At 39.5% G+C, this 27,999-nt stretch overlaps 1 protein-coding gene across 1 annotated transcript; it reads left to right on the forward strand.

Moving 5' to 3' along the window:
• Positions 1 to 478: 478 nt before the first annotated feature.
• znf292b (zinc finger protein 292b) lies at positions 479 to 27,993 on the forward strand. The gene is made up of 8 exons (XM_072362679.1): positions 479 to 665; positions 6,134 to 6,288; positions 6,743 to 6,818; positions 9,202 to 9,337; positions 13,660 to 13,862; positions 20,045 to 20,181; positions 20,417 to 20,558; positions 20,855 to 27,993. The coding sequence occupies exons 1-8, from the start codon at positions 501 to 503 to the stop codon at positions 27,515 to 27,517; spliced, it is 7,677 nt and encodes a 2,558-aa protein (XP_072218780.1). The 5' UTR covers positions 479 to 500; the 3' UTR covers positions 27,518 to 27,993.
• Positions 27,994 to 27,999: the final 6 nt, after the last annotated feature.

A 27,999-nucleotide genomic window follows, 5' to 3' on the forward strand; every position in this document is an offset into this window, starting at 1 on the left:
ATTTCCTGTGTGACAGTGGTCTCATATCAAGAGTTATAGCTATCAAGTAACTCTAGAACAGTGGTTTGGTTAAAATGACAACTGAGTGCATTTTAAGAAAATGCCAGAGAAAAAAAAAATTGGTATCTTGAGGTATCTTATGTTTTAAGATTTGTGTAAAGATGTGGCAAACTGTCAGGCTGCATTAAGCAAGAGATCCTAGCTATAGTACAAATTGCACAACCCGACGTTCCCTGGTTCTGCCTCTAGGAAAATGGTCATCTTCAGTGAAACAAAAAGGAATGTTCGTTTAACGTTCTCTGGCGGTTATGGTTTGCTTTGAGATAGATTAGTCAAAAGAAACTCAGTCGTAAAGCATGCAGTTTAGTGTATTGCGTTTAAAGAACCCCACTAAGAAAGCCCCTGTAAATAACATAGTCCAACTGTGGCGTCATCACGTAATAATCACGTCACATTCAGTAACTAAGCGTTAGTCGTACGCGCTGGAGCAGGGTGTGAAGATGGCGGACGAGGAGGCCGACCAGGACTGCAATCCTGCTGGTGGTTTAAGTGAAACAATAAGGAAACTCAGACAGCGGTTAGAAGAACTCAAAGAAGTTGCAATTACAAAGAGCGTCGACTCTCCATTAAAGTCTTCTTCAGAATATTGTCAGGAGTTTTGTAGGGTAAGTTATTTTTTCCTCACGTATTTTACAAACGAACTAGCCACCTAGCTAAAATAACATTGCTGTCTTGGCTACTGGATAATCAAGTGAAAGGTTTGCTTTAAAAATTTAGCTATACACAAGCATATTGATTGGTTAATATTATTTTTCATATACAAATATTACAGCATACGAACATAGTAAGAAGCTACTAGGGCTACAAATCGGTGACGTTGAATGGTGATATTAAATTATTGTACCGTTGACATAGCTCATTGCACACGCTTGTTGATAGCTGTGTATGTCGGGTAAAACTAGTCGTGGTGTTTTCTGCTTTGGATAATTGACGATTTTTTATTCTCTTTTTTCTTTCACCGGAGACGGGTCTCAATACAGGCTTAGGGGTTATATTTGCCCGGTCCGTTCGTATTATCCCAGCTACACCAATTTGCACCATCCAACTGTTTCTGCTTAGAGTTAGCTTAATGCTAGTCTATTATGTTTGACTGCGCGTGCACGTGTGCAGAATTTCTTTGTAGTTCTCAGGCTGGTAAGATGAATTGGTGTCGCTTTGGGACGTGTCTGTTGTTGTTAACTATGACCCGAATTTTTGTCGTAGCATGTTGAGTCAGCTTTATCAGGGAATCTCCAAGGATATACATGTTTTGGCCACTGTTTTCTATTACAGCTCTATACTAAATACAGTATAGCATAGATTAGCTTCAATTTCCAGAGTACCTGTCCGTTTCCCTTTATTGAAATATGTGCTTAGTCTTATGGTTTAAGTAGATTTTATGAGTCGTTTTAAAGTCCCTGTGCTCACATACAGAGCACTAAACGACCAGGCTCTAGACCATTTATACCAGCTTTTATCTAGAAACACTGCTGCTCCTAGTCTTTGATAACAGACTTTGTTAATTGTTTCTCATATAAGATTAAAGACTAACTAGGGGGGACAGAGACATTCAGTCTGTGGCATCAAGACTTTGAAACAATCTCCCACTACAACATAGTTTAGCTGACTCTGTAGACGCCTTTGAAAAGCAGTTAAAAATTCTTATGACACGTAATTCTCTTATTTATTTTATTCTATTTTGCTGTACAGCCCTTTGTGAGTACTTGCTTGTGAAAAGCACTGTATAAGTAAACTTTACTAACTTACTTACTAAAGAGATCTGTGTAGTGTGGGTCTTATAGTGGATCTACACCAAGCAACTGCACTCTGAATGTATTAAACACAGCAAATTATTTTGATGGAATATAGTGATAATTACTGTATTTAAATGAATTAAAAATTTCCACTTCCCTCTCTCCTGAGCTACAGCCTCCCTTGAGCTCCAGCTATTGTCCAGTTAAATGTATCAACAGACCTGTCAGCTGATTTTTGTTTTATTCTATTTTATTCTGTCATCTATTTATAACTTTTATCTTTAATAATGTTTAAACTACAGCAGTTTAATTCCCCTTTCGTGATTAATGAACTATTATTGAATTGAATTAATTCAGAAAGAAGTTTGAGTTTTCTTTTTAAGGTTGATATGCAGGGAACACTTTCTGTTAGATTTGTGAGCAAAATCATTACCGTTCAGTATGATACTAAACCATAGTTATGGTAAACTAGAAAACATTTGTCAAACAACAACTACAGTCAGCACTATCTCCTAAAGAGATTGGAGTTTGCAGTGAGCTGAGTGTCACAGCCAAGTTTCTCCATTCCCATGACATCCTGATGGACATAGCAAGGAGACCTAGCTCCCTGTGGATTTTCACCCCCATGGGGTAGCAGCCTAGAGAGAAAAAAGAGGCAAGGTTGCAGGGCAGGTGTGCTGGAAGGGTACAGAAATAGCCACACAAACCACTTCTGAGCATTTTCCTGATAAATGCCAGGTCCATCACTAATAAAACTGATGAAATACGGTTTCAAGTTGCTACAAACAACACCGTGAAGGACAGTTGCATCCTGTTGATTATAGAAACCTTGCCTCTGTCATTCTGGACTCTACTATACAGCTAGCAGGCTACGTGGCACAGTGTCATGACAAGACCAGTGCCTTTGGTAAAAGCAGAGAAGGGATTCTATGTGTACGTCAGTAATAACTGGTGAACTTATATTGTGACTGGAGACAGTCTCTGCTCCTTGGACTTGGAATATGTGACTGTTTAATGCAGACCCGTTTACCTTTACTGTGGTCATGATTACTATCAAATGCTTACTCTGGTCTGGGACATGCACATAGCAGCGTTAGCAGTCAGTCGAGCAAGTACCCTGTGGCAGTGCACATCTTGGTGGGGAACTTTAACTAAATGATACTCTCTAAATTCCACCTGTCTCTGCATTTGGTTCTGCAACTTTAAAGTGGAACAGAGGAAAGAGCGTCAGGGGTCACAAAGACCACTCCGAAAATCAGTGGCTGTCGTCTCTCTTTTGTGGAAGAATTACACAGTTTCCGCTGCCCTCAGGAAAACTCATCACATATTACAGGACTGATCACACACTGGAGATAGTCTGTCCTGGACAACTTGTTTATTTTGTTGGACAAATAGTACCTATTTTCCGTTGAAATGTCGGCAGAATGACACTTGTGACCAAAAATTTAAAAGCACACATTTTATTAAATGTAAGTTTATCAGTCCATTTTGTATTTGTTATTTATAAGAGATTGCTGGTTCAAGATTCAAGAAGCTTTATTTATCCCGAGGGAAATTGCTGTGCAACAGTTATGATACAAGAGGGAAAGTAATAAGGTCAAATAAATATAAAATAAAGCTAACCTAAAATAACATAAGTAACTGAATACAATCAGTGCAGTGTGTAATTTAGCAGCCTCAATAAAAAACAATGTATACAAACATGCAAACAAGTGATTTGGAAAAAGTGGCATTGAGTAAAGTGACATTTGGCATTTGGCCTCAGGACGTAATGTTTCCACTGACCCTCTCTCAACCTGAGGTAGATGAATTAAACAGTCTGATGGCCACAGGCAGAAAGGACTTCTTTTGGTGTTCTGTCTTACACAGGGGAGGAATGAGTCTGTTTCTGAAGGTGCTTCTGTGCAAGGTAAGGACTTGGTGGAGAGGGATGAGTGTTGTTGTCAAGGATACTATGCAGCTTACACATCATCCTCCTCTCAGACACCACCAACAAAGAGTCTAGCTCAGGGATGTCAAACTCTGGTCCTCGAGGGCCGCTGTCCTGCAGGTTTTAGATGCTTCCCTGCTTTAATGCACCTGATTCAGATCAATGCATCATTAGCAGGCTTGTGCAGAACTTATCCATTTAATCAAATAATTTAATAATAATTTAAACAAATACAGCTGTTCTGTGACTGCCTCAGAGGATTGTTAAGAGAATATTGGGGAGCAAACAGCATCATGAAGTTCAAGGAACACACCAGACTGGTCAGGGATAAAGTTGTGGTAAAGTTTAAAGCAGGGTTGGGCTATAAAAAGATTTCCCTAGCTTTGTACATCTCACGGAGCACTGTTCAGTCCATCATCCGGGACTGTAAAGATGGTAGCACAACTGCAAACTTACCAAGACATGGCCGTCTACCTAAACTTATAGACTGAACAAGGCCAGCACTGATCAGAGATGCAGCCAAGAGGCCCATGACTCTGGAGAAACGGCAGAGATCCACAGCTCAGGTGGGGGAATATGTCCACTGGACAACTATTGGGCGTGCACTGCACAAATCTGGGCTTTATGGAAGAGTGACAAGAAGAAAGCCATTGTTAAAAGAAAACCATAAAAAGTCCCGTTTTCAGCTTGCCAGAAGCTATGTGGGAGACACAGCAAACATGTGGAAGAATGTGCTCTGGTCAGATGACACCAAAATTAACAAACTCTCATCGCACATCACTCTGAACACACCATCCCCACTGTCAAACATGGTGGTGGCAGCATCATGCTCTGGGGGTGCTTCTCTTCAGCAGGGACAGGGAAGATGGTCAGAGTTGATGGGATGTTGGAAAAACCTTTTGGAGTCTGCAAAAGACTTGAGACTGGCACGAAGGTTCACCTTCCAGCACAACAATGACCCTAAACAAAAAGGAATGGTTTAAAACAAGACATACTCGTGTGTTAGAATGGCCCAGTCAAAGTCCAGACCTAAATCCAATCGAGAATCTGTGGCAAGATCTGAAAACTGCCATTTACAAACGCTCTCTAAAAAAATGTTTGTGTGTACGAATAAAAATTTGCACACACGTGACTTTTCAAGACATACTAAAAAGACTCTTGGAACTATATGCTAACTCAAACAGGAAAGTGGCCATTTGGAAGTGAAGTCTAATTTAGTGCAATTTTGGCCTCTTTTTAGGCCTTAGTAGGCGTGAGAATCAAAGACTGAACTTGAGAAAGAGAAGAAATTATAGTGTTGTGTCTGAATTGCACTAGACCTTAAATTCTATCACACACACAATGGATATGCATGTGGAACAGATGTGCAGACAGAGGACAAAAATAGTTTTATTTGTCTGAATAACCTCTTCTCCAACAATGTAGTCCATTATTATTCTGTCTACCTGCTGCTGGTAAATCACACCTCTGAAGACTGCAGGCAGTGATGATCTGGGTCATTTGGGGCTGTGGGCAGTTGTTGCCATTTGCTAATGACTTTTTTTGATTGTCAATAACTTGCAGATATTTTCTCACACTGTTTCTCACAATGCTTTAACTCCACGTTTTGACATGTATTTAAGCACAGAAATGTTAGATTTTTAATGTTGGAATCTTTTGCTGACGGTACGTAAAATTCCTGTAAATCATAAGGCCGAGGTGATGTGTACGCTGCGTCTGCCGCTTCTACTAATAACTGCTGCCACGGAGCATTGCTGGTTTGTTATGCTCAAGTGCGCAATGTATCATGGTTAACGTAGTGTGAATCAGGTGTAACTGGGAAAACAGTTCAACGTTCTCAGAAAAGCGAACGTGTTCTTTTGAACGTGTTCTTGTTCGTGCACAACACTGGTTGTAGACAAATATTTAATCCAATCACCTGCCAAGTATTTAATTAAAAATAGCTGCCCCTTTCCCAACAATTTTTTTTATTTATTTATTTTTTTTTGGTCGTAGGGCTATTTAAAAGAATCAGGGTCTTCACCAGGGCTAACGATGGCCATGTGCAACGGCCTTCATTGCTGCTTTAATTTTTTCTTTTTCTATTTTTAAAAATGTTGTCTCTATTTTGTTGGGCTTTATAGGTAAGTTTATGCTTATGCATTTGGCAAACGCTTTTATCCAAAGCGACTTACACTGGTAGGGTAAGGGGGTCTTGCCTAAGGACCCCTACTGGAGGTAGGACCTTTCATGCAGGGGATTTAAACCCAGGTCACCCTCATGAAAGGTGGCAATCTTACCTCTACACTATCCAGTAAGTTAACTGCTTCTGCATGAAACTTTGCAATTTTATTTTTTATTTACACTGAAAAGCTGTCCAACTTAAAAACTAAATGTTGATAACTGGCTTGATTGTGTGGTTCTGTTGTAGACGCTGTTGGAGTTTGCTGGGTGTTGGCGGATAGAGGAAGAGCCTTTGCCAGTGGTGCAGGTGTACATAGTTGCCCTGCTGAGTTATGCCAAGGCATCTCCATATCTGTCCCTGCAGTGTGAAAATGTTCCTCTTGTGGCTGAGAGGCTCTCGCTGTAAGTAAAATAAAAAATATTACAGAAGAAAAAATTCATTAAACTTATGCAATATCACAACATTCATTTTCATCCAGAGTTGCATTAATATTTTGCCAAGATGTTGTATTATTATGATGATTGAACAGTCAGAGTGCTGTAAAATGTTCTCCTGCACGTCCCAAAGATTCTCACTGGGGTTATTGTCTGAACTATGCTGTCCAGTCCGTGTGCAAAAATTGTGTTATGTTCCCAGAATCACTGTTGCATTTTGATTACAATCGATTCTTGGCATCATCTTGGAATTTGCCTGTGCTATGAAAATATATTGAGGCAGTTGGCCAATATAATAATTTTTAGAAAATTAGAATTGCTGCTTTCTTACTATGTCAGTCTTTTGGCGTTGTGGCACTCAGCTGTTCAAAGATATCAATATCATCATGGTGAACAATTCTTTTTGTTTGTTTTTTTGCAGTAGCTTTGTAGAGCTTTTGCTCTCAGTAAAGGACATTCCAGATGGATTATGGAAAGAATTCAAGTCATCTGTGCAGGTAAAAAAAAACTTACTATTACTTAAAGACAGAAGTGTGGACTTGGAAAGCTAAGAATTGAAAGTCTAGATAAGAAAACACTATAAAACAATCCAGCACGTTTATATATTCTGGAAGTTATTGATGTCATGTAGATATCGAACCTTTGCATTCTATTATTAAAAGCTGAAATTTTGGATTTAAAAATGTCTGCTTCTACATGTTTTGCTAAAGCTGACTAAAAACTAAATTGGCTCCATCATAAAGTGAAAATTTAGATGCTCAGCTCACAGCTACTGTCAGTGTTTCCAACAGTTTTATATTTATATAAGAATTTATAGCGGCGTCTCACTCATAAACACAAGGGGAAGGCAGTGGTGTGCTCACATTTAGTGCGGAGACTCTGCTTTTCAGGGGAAAACAGTTGTCTAACAAAACATTGATATAAACTATATATTTTCTAATTTCGAAAAATTCTCTCAAAACTCGGCTCTGAGTTGCTGGAGACAGTTAACACAAATAAATAATAAACATTTATTCTTCCTACAAGGAGACAAGTGTTGTCAGAGTTCAAAAAATTATTTATATTATTTATGTTTACAATGTTATGAGAAATTGAGTTCAGACTAGAGTTGCACGATACCCACGGTACCCCGCGGTGCCAAATCGTTACGGTTCCTTCTATACTGGAAATTCTACACGACGGTACTACCATGGATTACTATACTAACGATGCCAGTTTCCGCTACACAGCGGCCGGCTCGACTCTCCTCCCGGCTTCTCACCGCTTGCTACTCCCTTGTAAACAAACCCACACGTAACCACTGCAACCGAACTGCACAGCTGCTGAATGATTGGCTGTTTGCCTGTTACTGATGGCCTCTGGGATATGATGGGCTGTTTCCGCACGCTGGGTCCACCCGTCTGTTAGCTGATTGGCTATTCGTGTGTTTCTGACAGTAAAAACGAACTCCATGTAGACAGCTCCGCTTTGATTATGTTATCCTAAGTCGATTATTTATATTAGTATTATGTTTATCATGCACATAACAACATACGTAATTAATAAGTATTTATAACTTGTATAAATACATTGCAGTTCATAGAAATAATAATAATTTTTTTTTAAAAGGCCGCAGTATCGCGATAACACCTGGAACCGTGATACTTTGTCTGGTATAGTATTGTGGTTACTTATTTTGATATCGTGACAACTCTAGTTCAGACAGTAAAAAACAATCTCACTAGCTACACAATGTTATGAGAACTAAAAGATAGGAGGAAGCCTCCTCCCATCACATAGTACAGCTTTTTCTCATCATATAAGCACAGCCTGGTGCAGGTGCTTGTTATACCGGCATTTCTTTCACAACAAAAGACACTTGTGTTTGCTGTGCTTTGTATTTCTATGATTACAATATCAACACATAGCTACTCCAGCAGCTGTTTTGTGATGGATCTGACTCTCTTTTGCTTAGTAATATTTATTTTTCAGTACATTATTTGTTTGTCACATATTTTCCCATCAATTGACTTTGTGTTATCAATAAATGAGACTGATACAACTCAATCTTATGGCCATAAGAGTAGTGCACTGTAGTTGTGACACAAACAGTCACAGATGCGGAATATGATCATCTTGGTCAAAAGTTACGCTCCTATTACAAGGAGTTTGGTTCCAGGACTCTTTTAGGTTAAACAAGGCACAGTTTTCAACTGAAAGCTTTTGAAGGCACAGTACTTTGAAAAAGACACCAGGTGCAGCTCCTTTCACCAAGGCAGTCGCATGCAGCTGTGTTAACTCCCTCCTTATTAGGAACAAATGAGAGAAGATGCTGGAGTTCAGATAGGGAGACAATGTGGACAAGGATCCTTTTGACTGTAGCAGACTTTGTTTGATGGTGTGATGGAGCAAACAGTGATGATCACAATCAGAGAAAAAGATGGAAAATGTCTCACGTCTGGGACCATTTCAAACAAAAAGCAAAAAACACTGTACAGTATGTCCATCATAAAACCGAATTATCTGACCACAATGGCAAAAAGTAAATTAATCTCAGCACAAAGCATGCAGTTTACACATCCAGTCCATTTCACGTTAGCATTTTTTTAATGTAGCTAAATCAGTAGGCTCGCTAGTTTAATTGGACACTTGTAAAGAACTCCAAAAAAACAATACCAAGAGCCAAATACTCAAGAACTACTCAAGAATTAAAAAGAACACTTGAGTACCTAAATAATTGTTTGCTGCTGCCCTAATCGTATAAAAAAAGTTGTTGTAGAACCCAGCACTAGTTTAAAGCCTTTTTCAAGTTTTGAAAGTTTTAATAAAAGTAATTTTATTAAAACTGGTTTAATAAAAGTATTTGCTTCTATGTGGTAATAGTTTTCCTGTTGTGTATAGTTTGCACACAGCAAACTTCAGGAGAATGGAATCACCCAGCTCTCCCTACTATCTTCTCTGAGCCAGTATGACGGCGTTTGGACCAATAAGATCCTGCAAGGCCTTCTGTCCAACATTCACCTCCAGAAGGAGCAAGGTAAATTTTCTGTGTTATTTATATACACGAGTCTGTGTCACAATTTTCATTTTCAAACAAATCAAAAGTGCAGCAATAACACCATAGAGTGTCAGGCTACTTGCTGTGGTCATAATCATGCAACTTCTCAAATATAATCCCAATACCTTACTTACATTGACTGACATTAAGAGAAGAAAAAGAAAAACGGAAAGAAAAAACTGTCTGTTTGAAGTCACATTTTCTTTGAGTTACCCCTCTGCTGTATAATTCTAAATCAAATCATTCAGATGGGATTAAAGTGCACATTCCAAACTTTAATTTAAAGTAATTCTCATACATTTTAGTTCCACCATCTAGAAATTACAACACTTTTTACATATAGTTCCCCTCATTTCAGGGCACCATAAAGTTTGGGATAACTGGCTTTCCATGCGTTTATGATTACTTGGGCTTGGTTCATTGCTTCATTTGTGCAGGGATAAGATACCTAGGCTGCGTCTACAATTTGTCTGTAGTTGCTATTGTTAAACATGAGGAGAGAAGCTGTGTCAATAAAAGTTAAGGAAGCTATTATGATGCTGAAAATAAAATAAAAGTATGACAGATGTCTAATGGTTCTCTTTCCTTTCAAGAATCTGACGCTGAACTACCTGAAACATTCCTCTCTTTTTATCGATGGAGTAGAAAATATCAGAACTCATATCCAGCCTGATTCTTGTAGAATTTCTATTCTCCATTTTAATTCTGCCACTTTTACAGTTTCAGCAAATCTCTCTATCAGAGTTACAGTGTCTTGTATGACCTACTCCTCCTGCACTCTGGTTATTGTTCGTACTTGGCTGCTCAGTAGCGCTCCCCACAGCCACCTCTTTTATCTTCAAGATTTTTAATTCTTCTCTTGCTTTTAAGCAGGCAGTTGCCCCGACATGCATCTCATTCTGGTATGTGCCCTCCAGACCACTGAGATCCATAGATAGTGCTCTTCTGGCTAACCCTAGGTCAGAGTTTGTGACAAAGGGAGATCAGACTTTTTCCATTAGAGCCCCCATCGCTTTGCCTGCTGCACTCAGACATACAATTTCTTCTGACACCTTTAAATCCATCCCTAAAACTTTCCTTTTCTGGAGGGTCCTGGTATAGTGTGATTAATATACAGTGATGTGAAAAAGTGTTTACCCCTACCTGATTTCTTATTTTTTTGCACGTTTGTCACACTTGTTTCAGGTCATCGAACAAATTCAAATATTAGTCAAAGGCAACACAAGTAAACACAGAATGTAGTTTTTAATTGAAGGTTTTATTTATTAAGGGAGAAAAAAATCCAAACCTACATGGCCCTATGTGGAAAGAGTGACACCCCCCCCCCCCCCCCCCCCATGTTAAAACATAACCCAGAAGGGGGAGCACTTAAGATAAACACTCTTGGAAGAAGCAAGGAAGAAATCCAGGATGTATTTAAGTGGAGGGTGTGGCCCATGTGAGCCTTTTGAAACCAGGTGGCCATTTTAGGTGAGTTGGCCTGTATGGCCTTGTATTTGTTGGCATTTTTAGGTGAGTTTGTCTGCTGAAAATGCTAGTGTGTCTTAACCGGCCTCCACCTCTGGCACCCTCGATACTTTCATTACCCCCTACCCAAACCAGGGTTTGTATCCCCACCCCGCTGTGACTGGTGTGCAGTTGGCGAGAGGCTGGGGTAGCTTGTGGTTGTAGGGAAGAAAAAAAAGTTGTGGTGTGAGGAGCAGTGATGTCTGGGATTAGGGGAGTGACTCTGGGACGCCAGTGATCACTGTCTAGCCTCCTGGAGGTGTTGTGGGCCCAACTAGGCGAAACACAGATGAAAGGAAGTAGTTCAGCGCCAGTGAAGTCAGCACTGCTCACTGGTCTATATCGGGATTATTCAGGTCCATTTTTTTCTTTACCACAAGTGTCTTGTGTTTACCTTGAATTCAGAGGATGTTCCCAATGTGTTTGACTTTTCTTACAGTGCAAAGAGCATCCTACAGTAACAGAGAAGTAGCTAACTGCTCATAAGCTCACCCATTACAGAGCAGGGAAACAACCATCAAAATAAAGCAAAGTCTAATCAGCGCTCTATTGGTAAAAATGTTCTTCTTTTTTTTTTTTTTTCTCAAAGCAACCTTGTAGTTATTCTGTCTCCCAGTCTGTCACCTTGGTTTTCCCTTAAAGTATGACATAATAATCCGCTTTTTTGTAGTAGCCCAAGGCTGAGAATACAGTTGCTGATGGAATGAAAAAGGCGGCAATATTTCCACTACTCTGTCCAGTCTATCCAGCTACATATGGCAGCTTGCTTATGCGTACCATTAATTCCTGATGAGATGCACAACCGATGCCCCAAACGAACACAGAATATATGAGGCAACCATGATGAGCATGTATGTGTACAGTGAACAGCAACTGTGTTTTAAGCTTTACTGATCTCTCTGTTGCCAAACATTTTATTGGCACTGATGAGAATTGCAGAGAAAGGAAAAACGTTAACTTTCCCCAATAGTGTGGACTTTCTTTGACAGTGCAAAGACGGATATTGGTTATTATAGAAAAAACATTCGTATAACTGTGGCATTAGTACATGACAGTGTAATGCAGAAAAAAAACTTGTCCTGGGAACCTCCCAATAAAAAGAAAAATATATTAACATAAATTCAAACAGCATCTTATTTGCAGAATAACCTGACAAATCTCAGTCCAGTAGTTGTACTAGTGATGATTAGCTTTTAATCAAGCATGCATAACTTTGGATACAGAAATGTGTCATACACCAACTTCTGTCGTATTGAGTTGTGGTAGGCATTTGTCAATGAGGGCAGGCTCCCTCTGCATGTGGTGAATGAATATGTTAAACAAATGGTAGACTGACAAGCAGATAATACAAAACAAATGGATGAAACTGGTTTGACATAAACAGCAGTTAAAGTTAAGACGTAGGCTAGGCACTTCTGGAATATTGTCTCTTTTTTGCCAATAGTGCTTTCCAGCACTTTTTGCCAGTGAAGAGTGCGGTGTGGATACAAGCTAAGTGTCACATTCCGTGTTATTTTGTATTTTTCTGCTTTTCTAGTTTCCTATAAGTTTAGTCTGGTTAGTTTAGTCTTGCCATTTCCTGTTTTCCTCAGTTCTCTCCTGTCAGTCACCAGTTCTACACCCGCCGCTCGTGTTAACGCCCATCAGAGCTGCAGCCTATCACTAATCGCTCCTCCCACAGCATTTAGTCTCCAAGTTGCTCTGTCTTTGTCAGATCATCTCCGTCTTTTGCTCACCGTCTCTAGGCCCATGTTTTTTCCGCATTTCCATGTTTCTACTTTTGTTGTGTTTTCTTGTTCTTTAGTTTCGTGTTCTCCAGCCTTGCTGTGATTGTTATTTATATTACAATAAACCCTTTTGAGTTTCCGTCTGGCTCCAGTCCCGTGTCTGCATCTGGGTCCTCCTCCTTCGTCTCCATCGCTAAAACCTTGACACTAAGGTGAAAAGATGCCACACCAGCCAATGGTTATTGATCAAAGTATCAAAATGTGTACTTTTTTTGCTCACCTTTCAACTCCACTTTTGAAAAAAAGAATTCAACTTTCAACTATTTATTAATTTCTTTAAATATATTATATGGATGAATGCTATGATTTTTGCACACAGTGTGATTACAGTAGTTTTTCTATTGTGGATTCTGGTGGCACTTGTGACCATGGCAGAATGGTTGTAAGGACTCCTGTGAAAGGAGTCAGGCAGCTGCTTCCTTTCTGTCTTAACACATCGGTCTGTTTGGCTTTGCTGTTGGCTATGTGAATAAATTGAATCCCCTCCTCAGCCTGTTGTATCTGAGTGAAATAATGCTGTAATGGACATACTTTTTCCTTTTTAGATGGATATCCTGTCTGTATTTAATAGAGTGCTATAACCAACCTTGAAGCAAATGCAAGGGAAGTGAGAGAGGGAGGGGGGGGGGAGGCAATTTTGCCAACCAAAAACTTGAGGTTTGGGAAATATCCAAAGTTCAAACTGAAATAGACACAGGTTTTATTTGTCCTGTGCTTCAGTATTACTTGATATGTTTGGATTTGTCATGAGGAGTGTAAAAAGTGAAATTTAGCTAAGAAGGTTAATTAACTAACACTTACAAGAAAATGGAGAAATGGAACATTTTTGGTATGTGATCATGCCTTAAACTGCCTTAATACAACTATTTGCTTGGGACATGTCTGTGAAAAGCAGTTTTGAAATTGTTCCTCATGTGATTTGTACTCTCCTGTTTTAAAAAAAAAAAAAAAAAAAACCTGCGAACACATCAGATGCAAACATAATATGTACGGTGCAACTCGTTTCAGTGGAGGAGTTTCTGGTGCAGGAAGGGAAGGTCCTGTTGCAGATGAGAGTGAAGCAGCTGATGAAGGAAAAGCAGTTGGGGAAAGCTGCACTTCTGGCAAAGACCTGCGTGGATTTTTCTGCCTTCCAAGGAAAGGGAACTTTCAAGCAAATGTACCTAGTCTCCCTCTGTAGAACTTCAGAACAGAATAAGCTCATGGATGAGGTAAGTAAGTTTTATTGTAAGTAGATGATATTGAATTGCATTGTATTTTTTTTTTTTTTTTTTTTTTTAAAGAGGAGAAAACAACTTTTGCAAAAAGATAAGATCCTACCAATAAAGTTTAATACAAATATTGACTGATTTAAGGAATGATACTATTTATGTTTTGGATGCACCAATTTTGATTGAGGGATAATTTCACTTCCCAGTCTGGGCCAGAACTGATGGTCGGAATAATATTTCAATGTCAAAATTTAATTTATCTTTATGAAAGCACATTTATATGACAATAATACAGCTGTAAACTAAATTAAAGTTTAATAGAATTAAAGTACAAGAGCTGTCAAAAAGTGTGGAATCACTTCATCACGTGGAGTATGTTTATTAATCACTTTATTTTAGTTAAACAAACAAATAAAGAAAATCCGTAAAATGTCACAGTTGGTACATTGTTGCACCTCCTCTGGGTTTTATGACAGTCTGGATTCCTTGAAGCACATGATTCACACATGAAAAATTCTGTTCTTCATGAATCAGGTCAAGAGATCAACTTTGCTTTGCTTAGTCATGGATAAAGGTTGTTTTGAGATACAGACTATTTGCTGACCTTTTAAATTGATTTGTCTCTCTTGAAGAAAAATCTGAACCCTATTTGCTCTGTCACAAGATGAATTATCATCGTTAGCATCACCAAACCTTCTTTTGATTGATTAAATTAGAAAAGTGTCCAAAATTTCAATGCATCTCGTGTATTTACTGTAGAGGTCCCCTGCTCATTTACCCGACTCGCGACCACCTCGGTGAATGTTGAAATGCGCTCGTCTCCTTCCGGCAGTCGCTGTTGTGTTTCATTAGACCTGCACTAAACAAAAGTTGTGGTCTGGTTAATTTTTGGATATGACTTTCATACAATCATCCACAGTCAATGGCTGCTTGTCTTTAGTGCAATAGTTTAGTCCTTCCTTGTGTATTTTCTACTTAAAGACCCCAATGACATGTTCACACTGCTCACTGGTCTATATCGAGAATTATTCACTGGTCCTTTTTTTTAATTTTTTTTTTAAGCACAAGTTTCTTGTTTCTTCCAAATAAAAGGTATATTGCTTCGCACCATTTTCTGGTACATCATAAGCTTGATTGTTGCAAGGCTACATCCCACCCCATTTATTCAACCAAGAGTTTTCAACCAAAGTCTCCCTCTCTGGTACACTTTAAACCTTTCAACAGTTTCTAAACTGTTCCACCAGAGAAAACAAAAAGTTGGATTTATTCAATGTTAATATCAAACATGCATACAAGTCCTTTGCCCATTCTTCAGTAGAAAACTCAGACCACAATCTGGTTCTCCTCACGTCCAATTTCACACCCATGGTTCAGAGAAAACCTGTCTCTATTCAGGCTTTAAAAAAATTAAATTGTGTCAAGTGGCAGAAGATGATCTGTAGAAGTGCTCCACAGACTGGAATGCACAGATTTTATTAATACTGAGTGTGTGACGGATAACATTAACTTCTGCAATGAAGACCATACATTGCCATGGTTGATCTTTCCTGTTCAGTAAAAGACAATACATTTGGCATACATCAGCAAACATCTTACAGTCACTAACCACTGGTCTTCTTTGCCTGAGAACCAACCCCAACTACCATTTGTAATATACACTAATACACAACGAGGGAGGGATAAGTAGAAGCAGTGCTTAGTTTTAGTCACATTTTAGTCACTTCTATGTGTGATCGTTTTAGTCGACGAAATGTCAAAAAGGTTTTAGTCTAGTTTTAGTCAAAAAAAGAAAGTATAGTTGATAAATTGATTTAGCTCAATAAGTATTGGAGATTGCTGTTGGGCAGTGTCACACATAAGTTGTGAAAATAGAGATGACCACGCCATCACTGAAGGTAAACATGGCTAAAACATGCTGCTAAAGTAACACACATATAAGCTAATGAATTGACGTTAGCATAACAAAGCTAATTTTAGCTTGAAGTTAGCAGCCCATTCGCACCAGGAGTATGTGGAAAACCTATTTATTTATAAGCTCACTATGAAATCTATCATGAACCGATTGTCGAGTATCATTGTATGTATACGATATGATAACAGCATTTGTAACTTACCTCAATATCCTTGAGGCGAGCCTTCAGGTGCCGCATTAGGTTAGTCGTAGTTTTTCCGCCTACTTTGTTTTATCATCTGCTGAGTTATATTAAAATTATGGCTGGGATTTTAACGCATTAAGATTAATTAATCATACAAAAATGTACGTGTTTTTTTTTAAAAAAAAACACATTTTAATCGCAGTTATTTTTGCACTGTGGAACGTTTCTCACTGTGGGAGGGTGTTGTTTTATTGAATCGCATTGAAATTATGGCATTGATTTGAGCCCCACCGCTGTATGGGTTAGCCCCACCGTAGTTGAACTAGAAAAATGATACTGGCGCCGCCACTTTAGACAACAACAAACCACAGTAAACAATAGTCAAATATGAACGAAGAAGCTGATGAGACCGCTTTGGTTGACTACATGGATGGGAAATTTTTTATTTGTTAAAAAAAAAACCAACCCCATAATAGTGGGTTTCGCAGGCTCCCCCGTGTATAGAGGCTACAGTCCTCACTGCAGTTCAAATCCTGTATCGGACAGCCTTTTACTGCGTGGCATTCCGCCTTTCTCTGCTTTCTGTCTCTTTTTATCTGTTCAGTCTTAAAAGTCATAAAAAAAGTTTTTTTTTTTTAAATATTTTATAACGGACGGATGGATGGAAGCGTCGATAAGAGCACGGTTGGTTAAGTACCACCTTGAAGAAAAAAATGTTTTTTGCTTAAACTTAGGCATTCAGTCATTATTCAAAGGTAAAAAAAAATGCTTCTTACTGTTTTCAGGTCAAAAACTTGTTTTTAAAAAAAAAAAAAAAAAGCGATTAATTAATTACAAAGCCTCTAATTAATTTGATTATTTTTTTTTTAAGTAGAGTCATGGCAGGCCAGGTGGTGGTCATGATACTTTAGTCGTTATACTTGAGTCAACAAGTACAACATCATAATAAAGTTGGCCTAAACATTTTGAATGTTGGTGTGCGGGCCTGGGGTAGGATCTGGAAAGCGGCTGACGGTTGGGCTTTGGGCCTTTGGCCTTTGGGTTCTGCCATGGCCTTTGAGTTCTGCCATGGCTTGGCATGGGCGGGTCGACTTGCACCATACTCCCTCTCCCAAGATTTAAAAGTCACAGGGACTACATGCATTTACATGGCAGTTTGTCTTTCCTGTCAATGTGAGGTGAAGAATAATAAGAAAAAACAAACTGATTGAAAAAGATTTGGTAAAAAGTGGCCCCCCACTCTACCCTTCTCCTCCCCATCACCTCCAACCTCAATAATCTCTTTCACTTTTAACCCTTCTTTTCTTTTTTGACTATTGAGAAAAGATCTACAAAAGAACTAACATGCCTAATTTAGATTATTGTATACGCATTACACCAGGCCCTTTAACTATTGGCCAGTTAAATGCTATACATTTTGCAATTGACATACAGCCCACAAGATGATGCAAATATATTGTCTTACTATTATATTGATTTATCTATTTATTTATTGAGCTGATGAAATATTGAGGATTGTAATTGAACACTGTCAAAAAACCTTGGGTGTGCCATTTAAGTTTTATTAATACAAACTAACAGAACTAACATGCTTCAACAGGACCACTTGATTAACATTTCACCAGGCCCTTAACCACCAGCCTGTTATTGTGCATTTGCTCTGAACTAATTCGAATGTCGCACAAGTTCAGTTCAATTCAATTTTATTTATATAGCACCAAATTACAACAAATGTTGAGAAGTCAAGGCACTTAAATAATATAGTCCAATTCAAGCTAATTGAAGTTCAGTTCATTGTAATCATAATCCAATGAAATCCAATTAATTAATTTCAAAATAATCTAATTAATTCATATAGAGCCAATTTAAAAACCATATGCTATCTAAGGAAACCAACAGATTGCACTGAAACTTGTCTTCAATCCAATCTCCCATCCTGAGCATGCCTGAGGTGACTGTGGAATGGAACGACTCCCTTTTAACAGGAAGAAACCTCTGACAGAACCAGACTCAGGAAGGGTGGCCATCCGCCTCGACCAGCTGGGGTTTGAGAAGACAGAAAAGAGGGGGGAAAAACACCACAACACCATTCAAAGGATACCTGTTGGAACAGGGAAACACAAGTTAATAACCACAATAATGTCACATGTACATAATATCATTTGAGAAATTAAACAGGGGGAAAAAGAGAGCAAAGTGAGGAAAGGTGTGACAAGGTCCCCCAGCAGTCTAAATCTATAGCAGCATAACTATGGGATGTTTCAGGATTACCTGAAACATATACGCATACACGGGGAGAGCATGCAAAGTCCACACAGAAAGGCCCTAGTCTGGATTTGAACCTGGAACCCTCTGGCTGTGAGGTGACTGCAGATGTGAATAACTGTTTTACCGTATTTAAATTTATCCAAGACCAGCAGTTTCAAAAAGGGATTGTACATCGCCCCCTCGGGCCCCTGGGTTACATTTGACTTTGGTCACTGGTGTCTTTAATGCCACGTTTCTGACTATAGAGCTGCCAATTACCAGGGTGTTGTACTCAGCGCTTTCTGTTGGAATTTTGACAGGTTGATGGTGAACCACGGACTTGACTTTCTGACTATGCCTTCTCTTCCTGACCGCTAACCAGCCAGCCTGGGGTCCCGGCTGCTTGGGTTCTGCTAAGGGGCGGCTAACTACAAAACTACAAAAATACTTATTTTGTTACCATTGTCACTAAAGGAAGCAGAGGAGGACTAACTCCACATCTGACATGTGGAGCAAGTGAAAGCAGGAGATGGAGGGAGAGAACTAGGAGCCATGCTAAACTAGACACACCGCTAGAAAAGTGAAAAGAAACACCAAAGATCTATAGGAGCGAGTGTTATAATAGAACAAGTACGTGATAGTTAACTATGCAAAAATTTGAACTTATAACAAGAAAATGAGCGGGTTTTTTTTTTTTTTTTTTTTTTACAAGAAGAGCAAGAAGTTACACAGAACACAAATGAGGTGCAACACATCAAATCACACCTTTGTGGCATTTAAACAGCAGTTGAAAACTGCCTGCTGAACCGCTTATTTACTTCAGATCTTGGCCAATTTATATGCTATCTCCAACATTTGTCTGTTATGTGAAAATTAGGCTTAAAAACTTGGAATTTCACTTCGGATTTAGCAAAAGAAAACTTTTTTTCTAGAACTGATAATAATTATGCTTCTTAATGTAGTTATACCCTCACGAGCATGGTGTTAGTTTTTTTTTTTTTTAAAACAATTAACGTTCAATAAGATTAAACATGTAGACAGATGATAATTTCCAGCATGAATGGCAAATCATGCTTACTCATCTTGGTTCTGTCCATCACTAACGTGTCTGAGTGAAACTGACAGCGACTCAGTACCTCTACTGATCATGTCTTTGAAGCCACTGATTTTACTTATCATGCCAAAAATTTTTTAGTGAGTAGACATTTTAATCATATGAATGTTTCAGTCTTGACTTCTGACATAACAAGACCATTAGCAAAAAACTTGAGCCAACCCTCATTTAATTATGTATTGCACAGTAAATAGGAAATAAGTGCAAACTTAGATAAAGATACAGTTTTCAAGGCAATTACATTTTTTAAATGGTAAATGGCCTTTACTTCTGTAACGCTTTTCTTGTCTATTTGACCACTCAAAGCGCTTTTACAGTACAAGCCACATTCTTGTGTTCTTGTGCAATTCGGCATTACTAAAACTATTCTCCTGTTCATTTCTGAACATTTCATTTCAAGGCCATTTCTGATCACGCCTCAGCAAAGAGTGAATGGATCAGTTGATGATCCGCAAGTCATTTTTTTACTTTCAGATACAATTCATCTGCTGTAGTTATTTCTTTATAGGCTTAGCTATATCTATTTGCTCACCGGAAGAAAAATATAGGATGACTCAAGACTTTTCCACAGTATTATAAGTTGTCTTTATATGTCTATTTATAAAGAATGTATTGAATGAGTAATTGATCAATGATAAATGCATTAAACCGAAAAAAATCTGATTTTCTTTTAGTTTGTGTCTTCAGTGAAACCAATTTTCTCTCTTAATGGTATACGTCTACAGCTTTCAAAGGAGGACTGCCGTGATGCATTAGACATGATCTGCAACCTGGAGTCAGATGGAGATGACAGTGGAGCTTTCTGTTTATGTTCAGCCTTCCTGACTCGTCAGCTTCTCCAGGGAGACACATATTGTGCTTGGTAAGAAAACACAAGCTGATTTCTTTCATAATTGTCTATATAAGGCTGGGGCGGGGGTAGTTGAGCTTCCTTTTTTTTTTTTTAAATGTAACAAGACTTTACACAAGGACAAGTAGTTGTAATACAGGTGTAGTTATAGTGTAGTTGTAGAACATGCTGATTGTAAGTATCAGTCTCAGTTGAAAAAGGATTCAGTAATTGACAGGACAATATTTGTTGCTTTTCTTTCTAACAGGGAGCTCACCCTGCTTTGGAGCAAGCTTCTGAGACGGTTGGAGCCATTGGACCAGGCTTTCCTGGAAAGATGCCGCCAATTGTCCCTACTATCCAAATCTGTGTACCACATCCTCTTTCTTATCAAGGTCATCCAGTCAGAGGTTAGTAGACGGTCAGCTGTTGTGGTATAGTGAAAGCATATCTATCATCTCTCAGCTTTCATGTTTTATTGCAGATCTCAACATTGCTTTGCTTTATGTAAGATCTTAAGTATTAATTTCTCAATACGTGAAAATTTTTTTCGTATGCATCATGATAATTTTGTATGCCATCTATGATAATTTTATATTGTGCTTAATAGAAAGTTAAGAGAAAAAAAAAGAAACTTTACAAATAAATCTGATGTCATTGGCAGACTTGATTTGATGATTTGGTTTCCTTTCTTTTTTTTTCACAGATTGACCAGGTCGGCCTGCCCATATGTATTGAAATGTGCATACGGGCTCTACAGATAAAACCCGATGATGGAAAAACGAAAGCCCCAGTATGTAAAACTATTTCCTGTCTGCTTCCAGCGGACCTAGAAGTGAAGCGAGCCTGTCAGCTTACAGAGTTCCTTCTTGAACCCACAGTGGATGCATATTATGCTGTGGAGGCTCTTTACAATGAACCAGACCAAAAATTAGAGGAGGAGAATATGCCTATTCTCAACTCACTACGTTGCGAACTACTCTTAGTTTTAAAAACTCAGTGGTCCTTTGACCCAGAGTTCTGGGACTGGAAAACACTAAAACGCCATTGCCTGGAGCTAATGGGAGAAGAGGCTTCAATAGTGTCATCCATTGACTCATTAAATGATACTGAGAACCAAGAGGAAGAATCCATGAGTCTGAAGGAGCTCCCAGACCACATAGTCAGCGGCACATATGAACTTCAAGATATTACAGACAGAAGAAGGAAAAATCGAGAAATGAAGAAGCTAAGGGAAAAGGGTTTTATATCTGCTCGGTTCAGAAACTGGCAGGCCTACATGCAGTACTGTGTTCTCTGTGACAAAGAGTTTCTCGGTCATAGGATTGTACGTCATGCTCAGACTCATATAAGCAGTGGAATATATACTTGCCCAATATGCGCTCAAACCTTCACCTCAAAAGACACATTGATTCCCCATGTGACTTCCCATGTTAAACAGTCATGCAAGGAAAGGCTGACAGCACTGAAAACAAACAAAAAACTTGCTAATCCAAAAACAGCTGCCCCTGTAATTGCAGCATTTAAGATCAAAACGTTAAATGAACTACAGAAAAATGGCTATTCCTTCGGGCAAAATGAAGTCTCAGTTAAAGATATTCAGGCAAAAGAGGTTCGATGTGACGCCAAGAGTTTTGAGGACAACATGTGCCCTGTTGGAAAATGTAGGAGGAGCTTCAAATTTTTAAAAAATCTTATTGCACATGTTAAAGCTCATGGGGAGAATGAGGAAGCCAAGACTTTCCTTGAAATGCAGAGCAAAAAGGTTGTTTGCCACTACTGTCGTCGCCACTTTGTTAGTGTCACCCATCTTAATGATCATTTACAGGTCCACTGTGGTGTAAAACCCTACATCTGTATACAGCTAAACTGCAAGGCAAGTTTCATGTCAAACACTGAACTACTAATACATAGGAAAACGCACCCTATTTTCAAGGCTAAATGCATGTTTCCAAACTGTGGAAAAGTTTTCAATGCAGCCTTCAAACTGTATGACCATGAGGCACAGCATTATAAAACTTTCACTTGTAAAGTTGTCGACTGTGGAAAGGTATTCCATTCACAGCAACAGCTGGATTTGCATCAGAATTTGCATCATTCTAGCGAAGAGGAAGAAAGTCTATCTTCTGGACAGACTTCGCAAAATACGCAACCCAGTCCTTCACTTTCTGAAAAAATGCTTTCCAATAAATCTGTCCTTGAACCAGAGCATTCCCAAAGGAAGTTGAACACTGAAAGTGCAGACAATTCAAATCATGGAAGGCCCCCAGTTACTTTTGAGAGTTTTTTTAAATCGACACAAGCACCTGTTGAAACTTTGGGACAAGGCAAAGTGAAACCTGAAGCTCAAAGTGCAGCTTTTTCAACCAGCCTGGCATGCAACAGTAATTCTGTGATTAAGCCTGTGCATTCCCTCGTACTTGAGCCAAACGGACAAAGATACGATTTTGGTGATCATATTATACCACCCCAAAACAATCATCCAGTGCCTCCATTTGAAGCCAGTGTTGGGCATCTCCTGCAATGCCAGCCACAGTGGTTCCCCAGTAAGGTGAATACTGAAGCGATTAGTTGCAATTCTGACTGTAACTTAGCATCATCGGTAGAGCAAGGCCCAAGATCTAGTAGTAATTGTTACGCAGGATCACTGTCTCAAATTCCTACAGAGCCAGCAATGTCACAACCACTCCCTCCATCATTAAGCCATCAGCAAGTAACGGGGATCAAACTCGAGACTTCTGTAACGTCCTCAAATGGCACTGGTCCCTGTCAAGGACAGAGGGAGAGATTTCACTGTGCATTTGGAACATGCACAAGGCACTATAGCTCATATAGAAGTGTTGCCAAGCACATGAAAGCAGTTCACACAGACTTCTATGAGCAGTGGAAAGTTGCCCGGACGAAAATCAAGACAACCTACGCTCCAGCACAGAGCGCATCATCGGTTGAGCACTTGAGTTCATTCGCCTCACTTCAGAATCAGCAGGCCAACAGTGTACCAGTCCATGGAGTTTCGAGGCAGAATGTTATCCAGTCTCCTCCGTATACTGACAGGGGTACCAGCTCAAACTATAAAGCCTTACATTCACTTTCCTCACTTGCCCACAACCAAAACGGTTCACTACTAATGGCAAATGTTTTGAATCCCATTGTCCTCTCTCAGTTAGGCACTGACAGACAACCAGTAACTACACAGTCCCAATTTTTTGGCAATAAAGATTGTCACTTTGTTGATGGAGGAGAACAAATTCGTAACTGTGAATCCTCCCAAGTATTTCCATCTAAACCACAAGTGACATCACAAGTCAATTTTATGAGTGGTGCTCCGTCACTTTCATCTTGCTCAGTGACGGGATCTGTGATGAACAGACCAGAGTATGTGCAGTCACAGCTTATGAACAGGCCCCAGTTCATTAGGACTTCAGATATAAATGGTGCAAAGGAGGTGTCACAACAAACAGACGTTCTTCCATCATGCACATCACAGATGCAACACAGCTTAGTCTCACATTCCGAGACACCAGAAAAAATTAAAGCAAGAGAAAGTTATGAACAGTCTAATCATTCTTTTCTGGATATTACAAGCCAAAACGCTAAAAACTGCCAACCTCAAAATGGCCCTGTCATCTCTGAAAACAACTGTGGAAAGCAGAAGCCAGCCAGAAAAAACAAAAGGACCAAATGGCCTGCAATTATTAAAGATGGTAAATTTGTTTGTAGAAGGTGTTTCAGACAATTTGATAGTCCTAAATCCCTCGGAGGCCATTTGTCCAAGCGCACAATTTGTAAACCATATCAAGAGTCAGAACTAAAGGCAGACTTACAAGGTTCATTTCTCAATTTTCTCAATTCTGAGCAAATTGTTTGCACCTCCAAGTCACAGCAATCTTACAATGGTGCTGTGTATCAGAAGCCTCATGAGACAGAAACAAGGGGTCTACCGGATGCAAAAGATTACTCCGCACCTAATTATCCACAGAATAACATAAAAACATGTGGCAATGCTGAGTCAAATTATGACATTCTCAGGCAAATTATGGCTGAATCTAACTTGTCTGATCTTTTTGTACAGACATCTGTTTCTCAACCATTGTTACAACACTTGCATGGAGGCTTAGTAGCACAGCATACAGAAACTGTCCAGCCTGTGCAAGAAGATAGCCAATACCGTACAGCCCATTATCCCCAACAAAGTAGTGATAAACCTCCCGGGGAATTCCCTGACCCACTTCTTTCACAAATCCTCACAGAAAATCCTTCCACTTCTATTCGAGGCAGTGCTCCCACCAACAACACGCCCACAGGGGAACTTCATGGTGAAGGATATTACTCTGAGACTACTATTCGGACACCAAAGGCATATTCAGACTCAGTGGTGAGAACACTGTTACCTGACAGGCAGCTTAGTCAAGCAATAACAATGAACAAGCAGACTGAGAAGCCGAAAACTACTGAGACGGATATCAAAAGGAGGTTGCGCGAGCAGATATTGGCTGGTGATTTTCAACGCAGGAACAGCATGTGTCTTTCTGTAAACACTTGTGCCAAAGCACTGTCTTCAGGCCCAGCCTATGGTTATTGTAATCATTCCGAATTTAACCAGTTGTCAGATGACACAATAACCGATTCATCTAGTAAAGGACAAGTTATTAAAGGTTGTCCTGAAACTGTCACAGGATTCTCTGGCGAAATTGAACAATTGTTAAACACACAAAGCTTTACTTGTTTCAGAGACACTGTTGGGGTGCCCCAGGAAGTCCCTAGCCCTGCAGGCATTTTCGAACGTGATCCAGATCCTGAACCCTGTGAGTTCTCAATCACCAAGCAACAGTGCATGACAGAAATTCAGTGTGCATTTGAGAGGCTTGACTTAGTCAGAGAAATGTCTGCTCAGAAGTCAACTTCTATGAATGAAAATAGCGCCCATATGAACAGCCAGACTGCACCTTCAAAGGTAGTATCACACTGTTCAGTTTCATCTACCTCTGTCAAACCGTATGCTTGTGAGAATGCTAACTGCGTGTTTAGTTCCTTATCAAGTGAAGCACTATGGAAACACCTCTCCAAAACACACAACTACACGGTTGAGATGGTCAATGTAGTCAAAAAAAGGTACGGTCAATATGCTCGTTTCAAGTGTCAGAAATGTCATAAGTCATTCACTCGCAACTCGAACCTTCGCACTCATTACCTGGCGGCTCACAAATTATCAGCCAAAGAAATTGCAGATCTAGATTTAAATCGCAAGCTGGCTAAAGCTGTTGCATCTCAGAAACAGCCTGTTGGTATAAGTCAGACTCCAGTGGTTCAGACAACAGCTACCCATTCATGTGTTGACAGTGGGACACATCTGTATCCACTCCAGAATGCAGTCAAATGTGAGGCATTTGTCCCACGTGATAACACGGGCATCGCTAATCATAAATGTCAAAATGACAATCTCCCCTCAGTTCTTCATACCTTGCATCTAGTTCCCATGCACAACCAAGAAATGACTGCACCAGTACAAGCTCAGACATCAGCTGAACATTGGACACAAAATCATCAAAGAAATGTGCCAAAAGTGCACACTCAGCATGCAGGGAGTCAGTATTTTACCAAAGTGTCTCCTCCTTTCAATCAGGATTTGCCTGCCACACCTCAGGCCGAAGGCACACTGACTCACAAAAATGGGTCATTCAGCAGACAAACAGTAATTCAGCCAAATATCGACATTGCCATGAAGACTAAAGGGAGGAAACCAAAGTCGGGCGAAACCCTGAGTCCATACAGACCATATCGCTGCGTTCATCAAGGCTGTATGGCAGCCTTTACTATCCAGCACAATCTGATCCTCCATTACAGGGCTGTGCACCAGTCTGCGTTTTCAGCTCTGGAGGTGAACAAAGAGCTGGACCAGAGTAAAGGAGTAGATGAAGTAATGGAGCATAATGAAGAAGAGACAGAAGCAGAGTTCCCTCAAATTTCTGAATTCAGGTGCCAAGTCAAAGACTGCTGCTGTGTTTTCCAAGAAGTTCCCAACCTGTTTCAGCATTATTTTCAACTACATAAATTCACTTTTGATAAGGTTGGCAGTCTCTTGTCTGGAATCAAACTTGGCAAGTTTGTGTGTGGCCACAAAGGATGCACACAATCCTTCACTACTTTCTGGAGGTATGTAGGGCATGTCAAAGAAGAGCATAAAGATCTAAACCTTACCAAACCTGAACAGTTGAACGTCTCATTCAGATGTGAAATTGAAGGCTGTGATCGTTCATATGCCACAAAGTCAAATATGCTCAGACACGTCATGAAAAAGCACCAAGACCGGTACCAGCCTAAACTAAAAAATCAAAAGTTAAAAGAGGATGGAACAAAACAAAACTCAAAAACTTTGCATTACCAAGTTACTAAGACGAGTAATGGGAAAGAAAACATTGAGAGCAACCAAAAGATCCTTCTGAGAGCTAACAAAAAGAGAGTGGGCAAGGCAAAGAACAAAGAACATTGGATTAAATATGGAAAACCCTGCTTGAAATCTAAACTGGAGGCATCTTCACTGTGCACAAAGAAATTTCCTCTACAATATCCTTGTATGATCAAAGGTTGCGAGTTGGTCGTGAAATCCGAGCGGAGTATGTTTAAACATTACATGGGGCATGGGCTGTCTGAAAAATACCTACAACAGCACAGAAGCCACTTCATATTCTGCAAAAAAGTCGCCCGACAAAAGTGTCATTCTATAAGGAGAGATGACTCCAAATCTGACAACACCTCTGACGGATCAGACAACGAGATGACTGCAGCTCCCAATCTGGGAGGAGGGAAAAGTGAATATTCTAAGCGTGCTCTGCGTAGAAGGACTCCAGCAGGAGTACCTGTTGCGCTGTTCACCAATAAGTTATCAAACGATGAAAGCTCCAATGGCACTGTGGTACTGAAACGAAAACGGGGACGTCCACGAAAACTCATTGAAAAAATAGTCAAACGCAAGAAAATTTTGCATATGACCAAGACTGCCTTGGTTTACAGCCGGGAGGAGGAATCGAAGTCTTCTTGCCCTTCAGTAAATCAGAAAAGGACTGAACAGAGTGCCCCGCTGGCCTCGTTTAAACCAATGGGATTTGAAATGTCTTTCTTAAAATTCCTTGAACAGTCAAACAAATCTGAGCGCAATGTGATGAGGACAGTAACCGTGATGGAAGGGGGGGGAGTCCAAGCTAGCTTGAGCACCAAAGACTCCTGTGTCAAGTTCAGCAACCATCAGAACTTGAAATCACTTTGCAATGTTAGAATAAACCTCGACGCGACCTTTTCAAGTGTGACTGACCCAATGTTGAGACAGCTGCAGGACATGCATCCTGCGGTAGTCTTAGAAAAATTTGACTAACTTGTTTGTAGTTTTTCATGCAGAATCTCAGGATTAAATCTTCTGCAGATTGGTGCCACTCACATAACATGTCGATACCACATCTCTTTATTTGGAAAAAAAAATGCAAAGCCTCAGTTCCATAGGAATATTTCTACACTTTTTTAATATTAAAATATAAAGCATGCTTAATCTAATTTGAAAGATATCTTAACGCAGTGTTGGATAAAATGACACATTTGGGACGTGGAGCCGAATGGACTGAACTAGGCTGTGATATTGTGTGTTTTCTAAAGATGTTGAATATGTGTTGTCTGTAGTTCCAAATCACCAACTGCCACCAGCAGTTTTATTATTATACTGTTGCTTTTTTGTGTTGGATAACACTGCCATTCAGGAATATCTGATTTATTATTTTTTTTTTTTTAACTGTTGATGTGAAAATTTTGTTGTAAAGAAGTTGGCTCATTAAATGTTATTCAGTATTCTGTAAGTAATTCTGA

Source organism: Leuresthes tenuis, unplaced genomic scaffold (assembly GCF_036924035.1).
Source record: "Leuresthes tenuis unplaced genomic scaffold, fLeuTen1.0.hap1 SCAF_13, whole genome shotgun sequence".
Taxonomy (NCBI): Eukaryota; Metazoa; Chordata; class Actinopteri; order Atheriniformes; family Atherinopsidae; genus Leuresthes; species Leuresthes tenuis.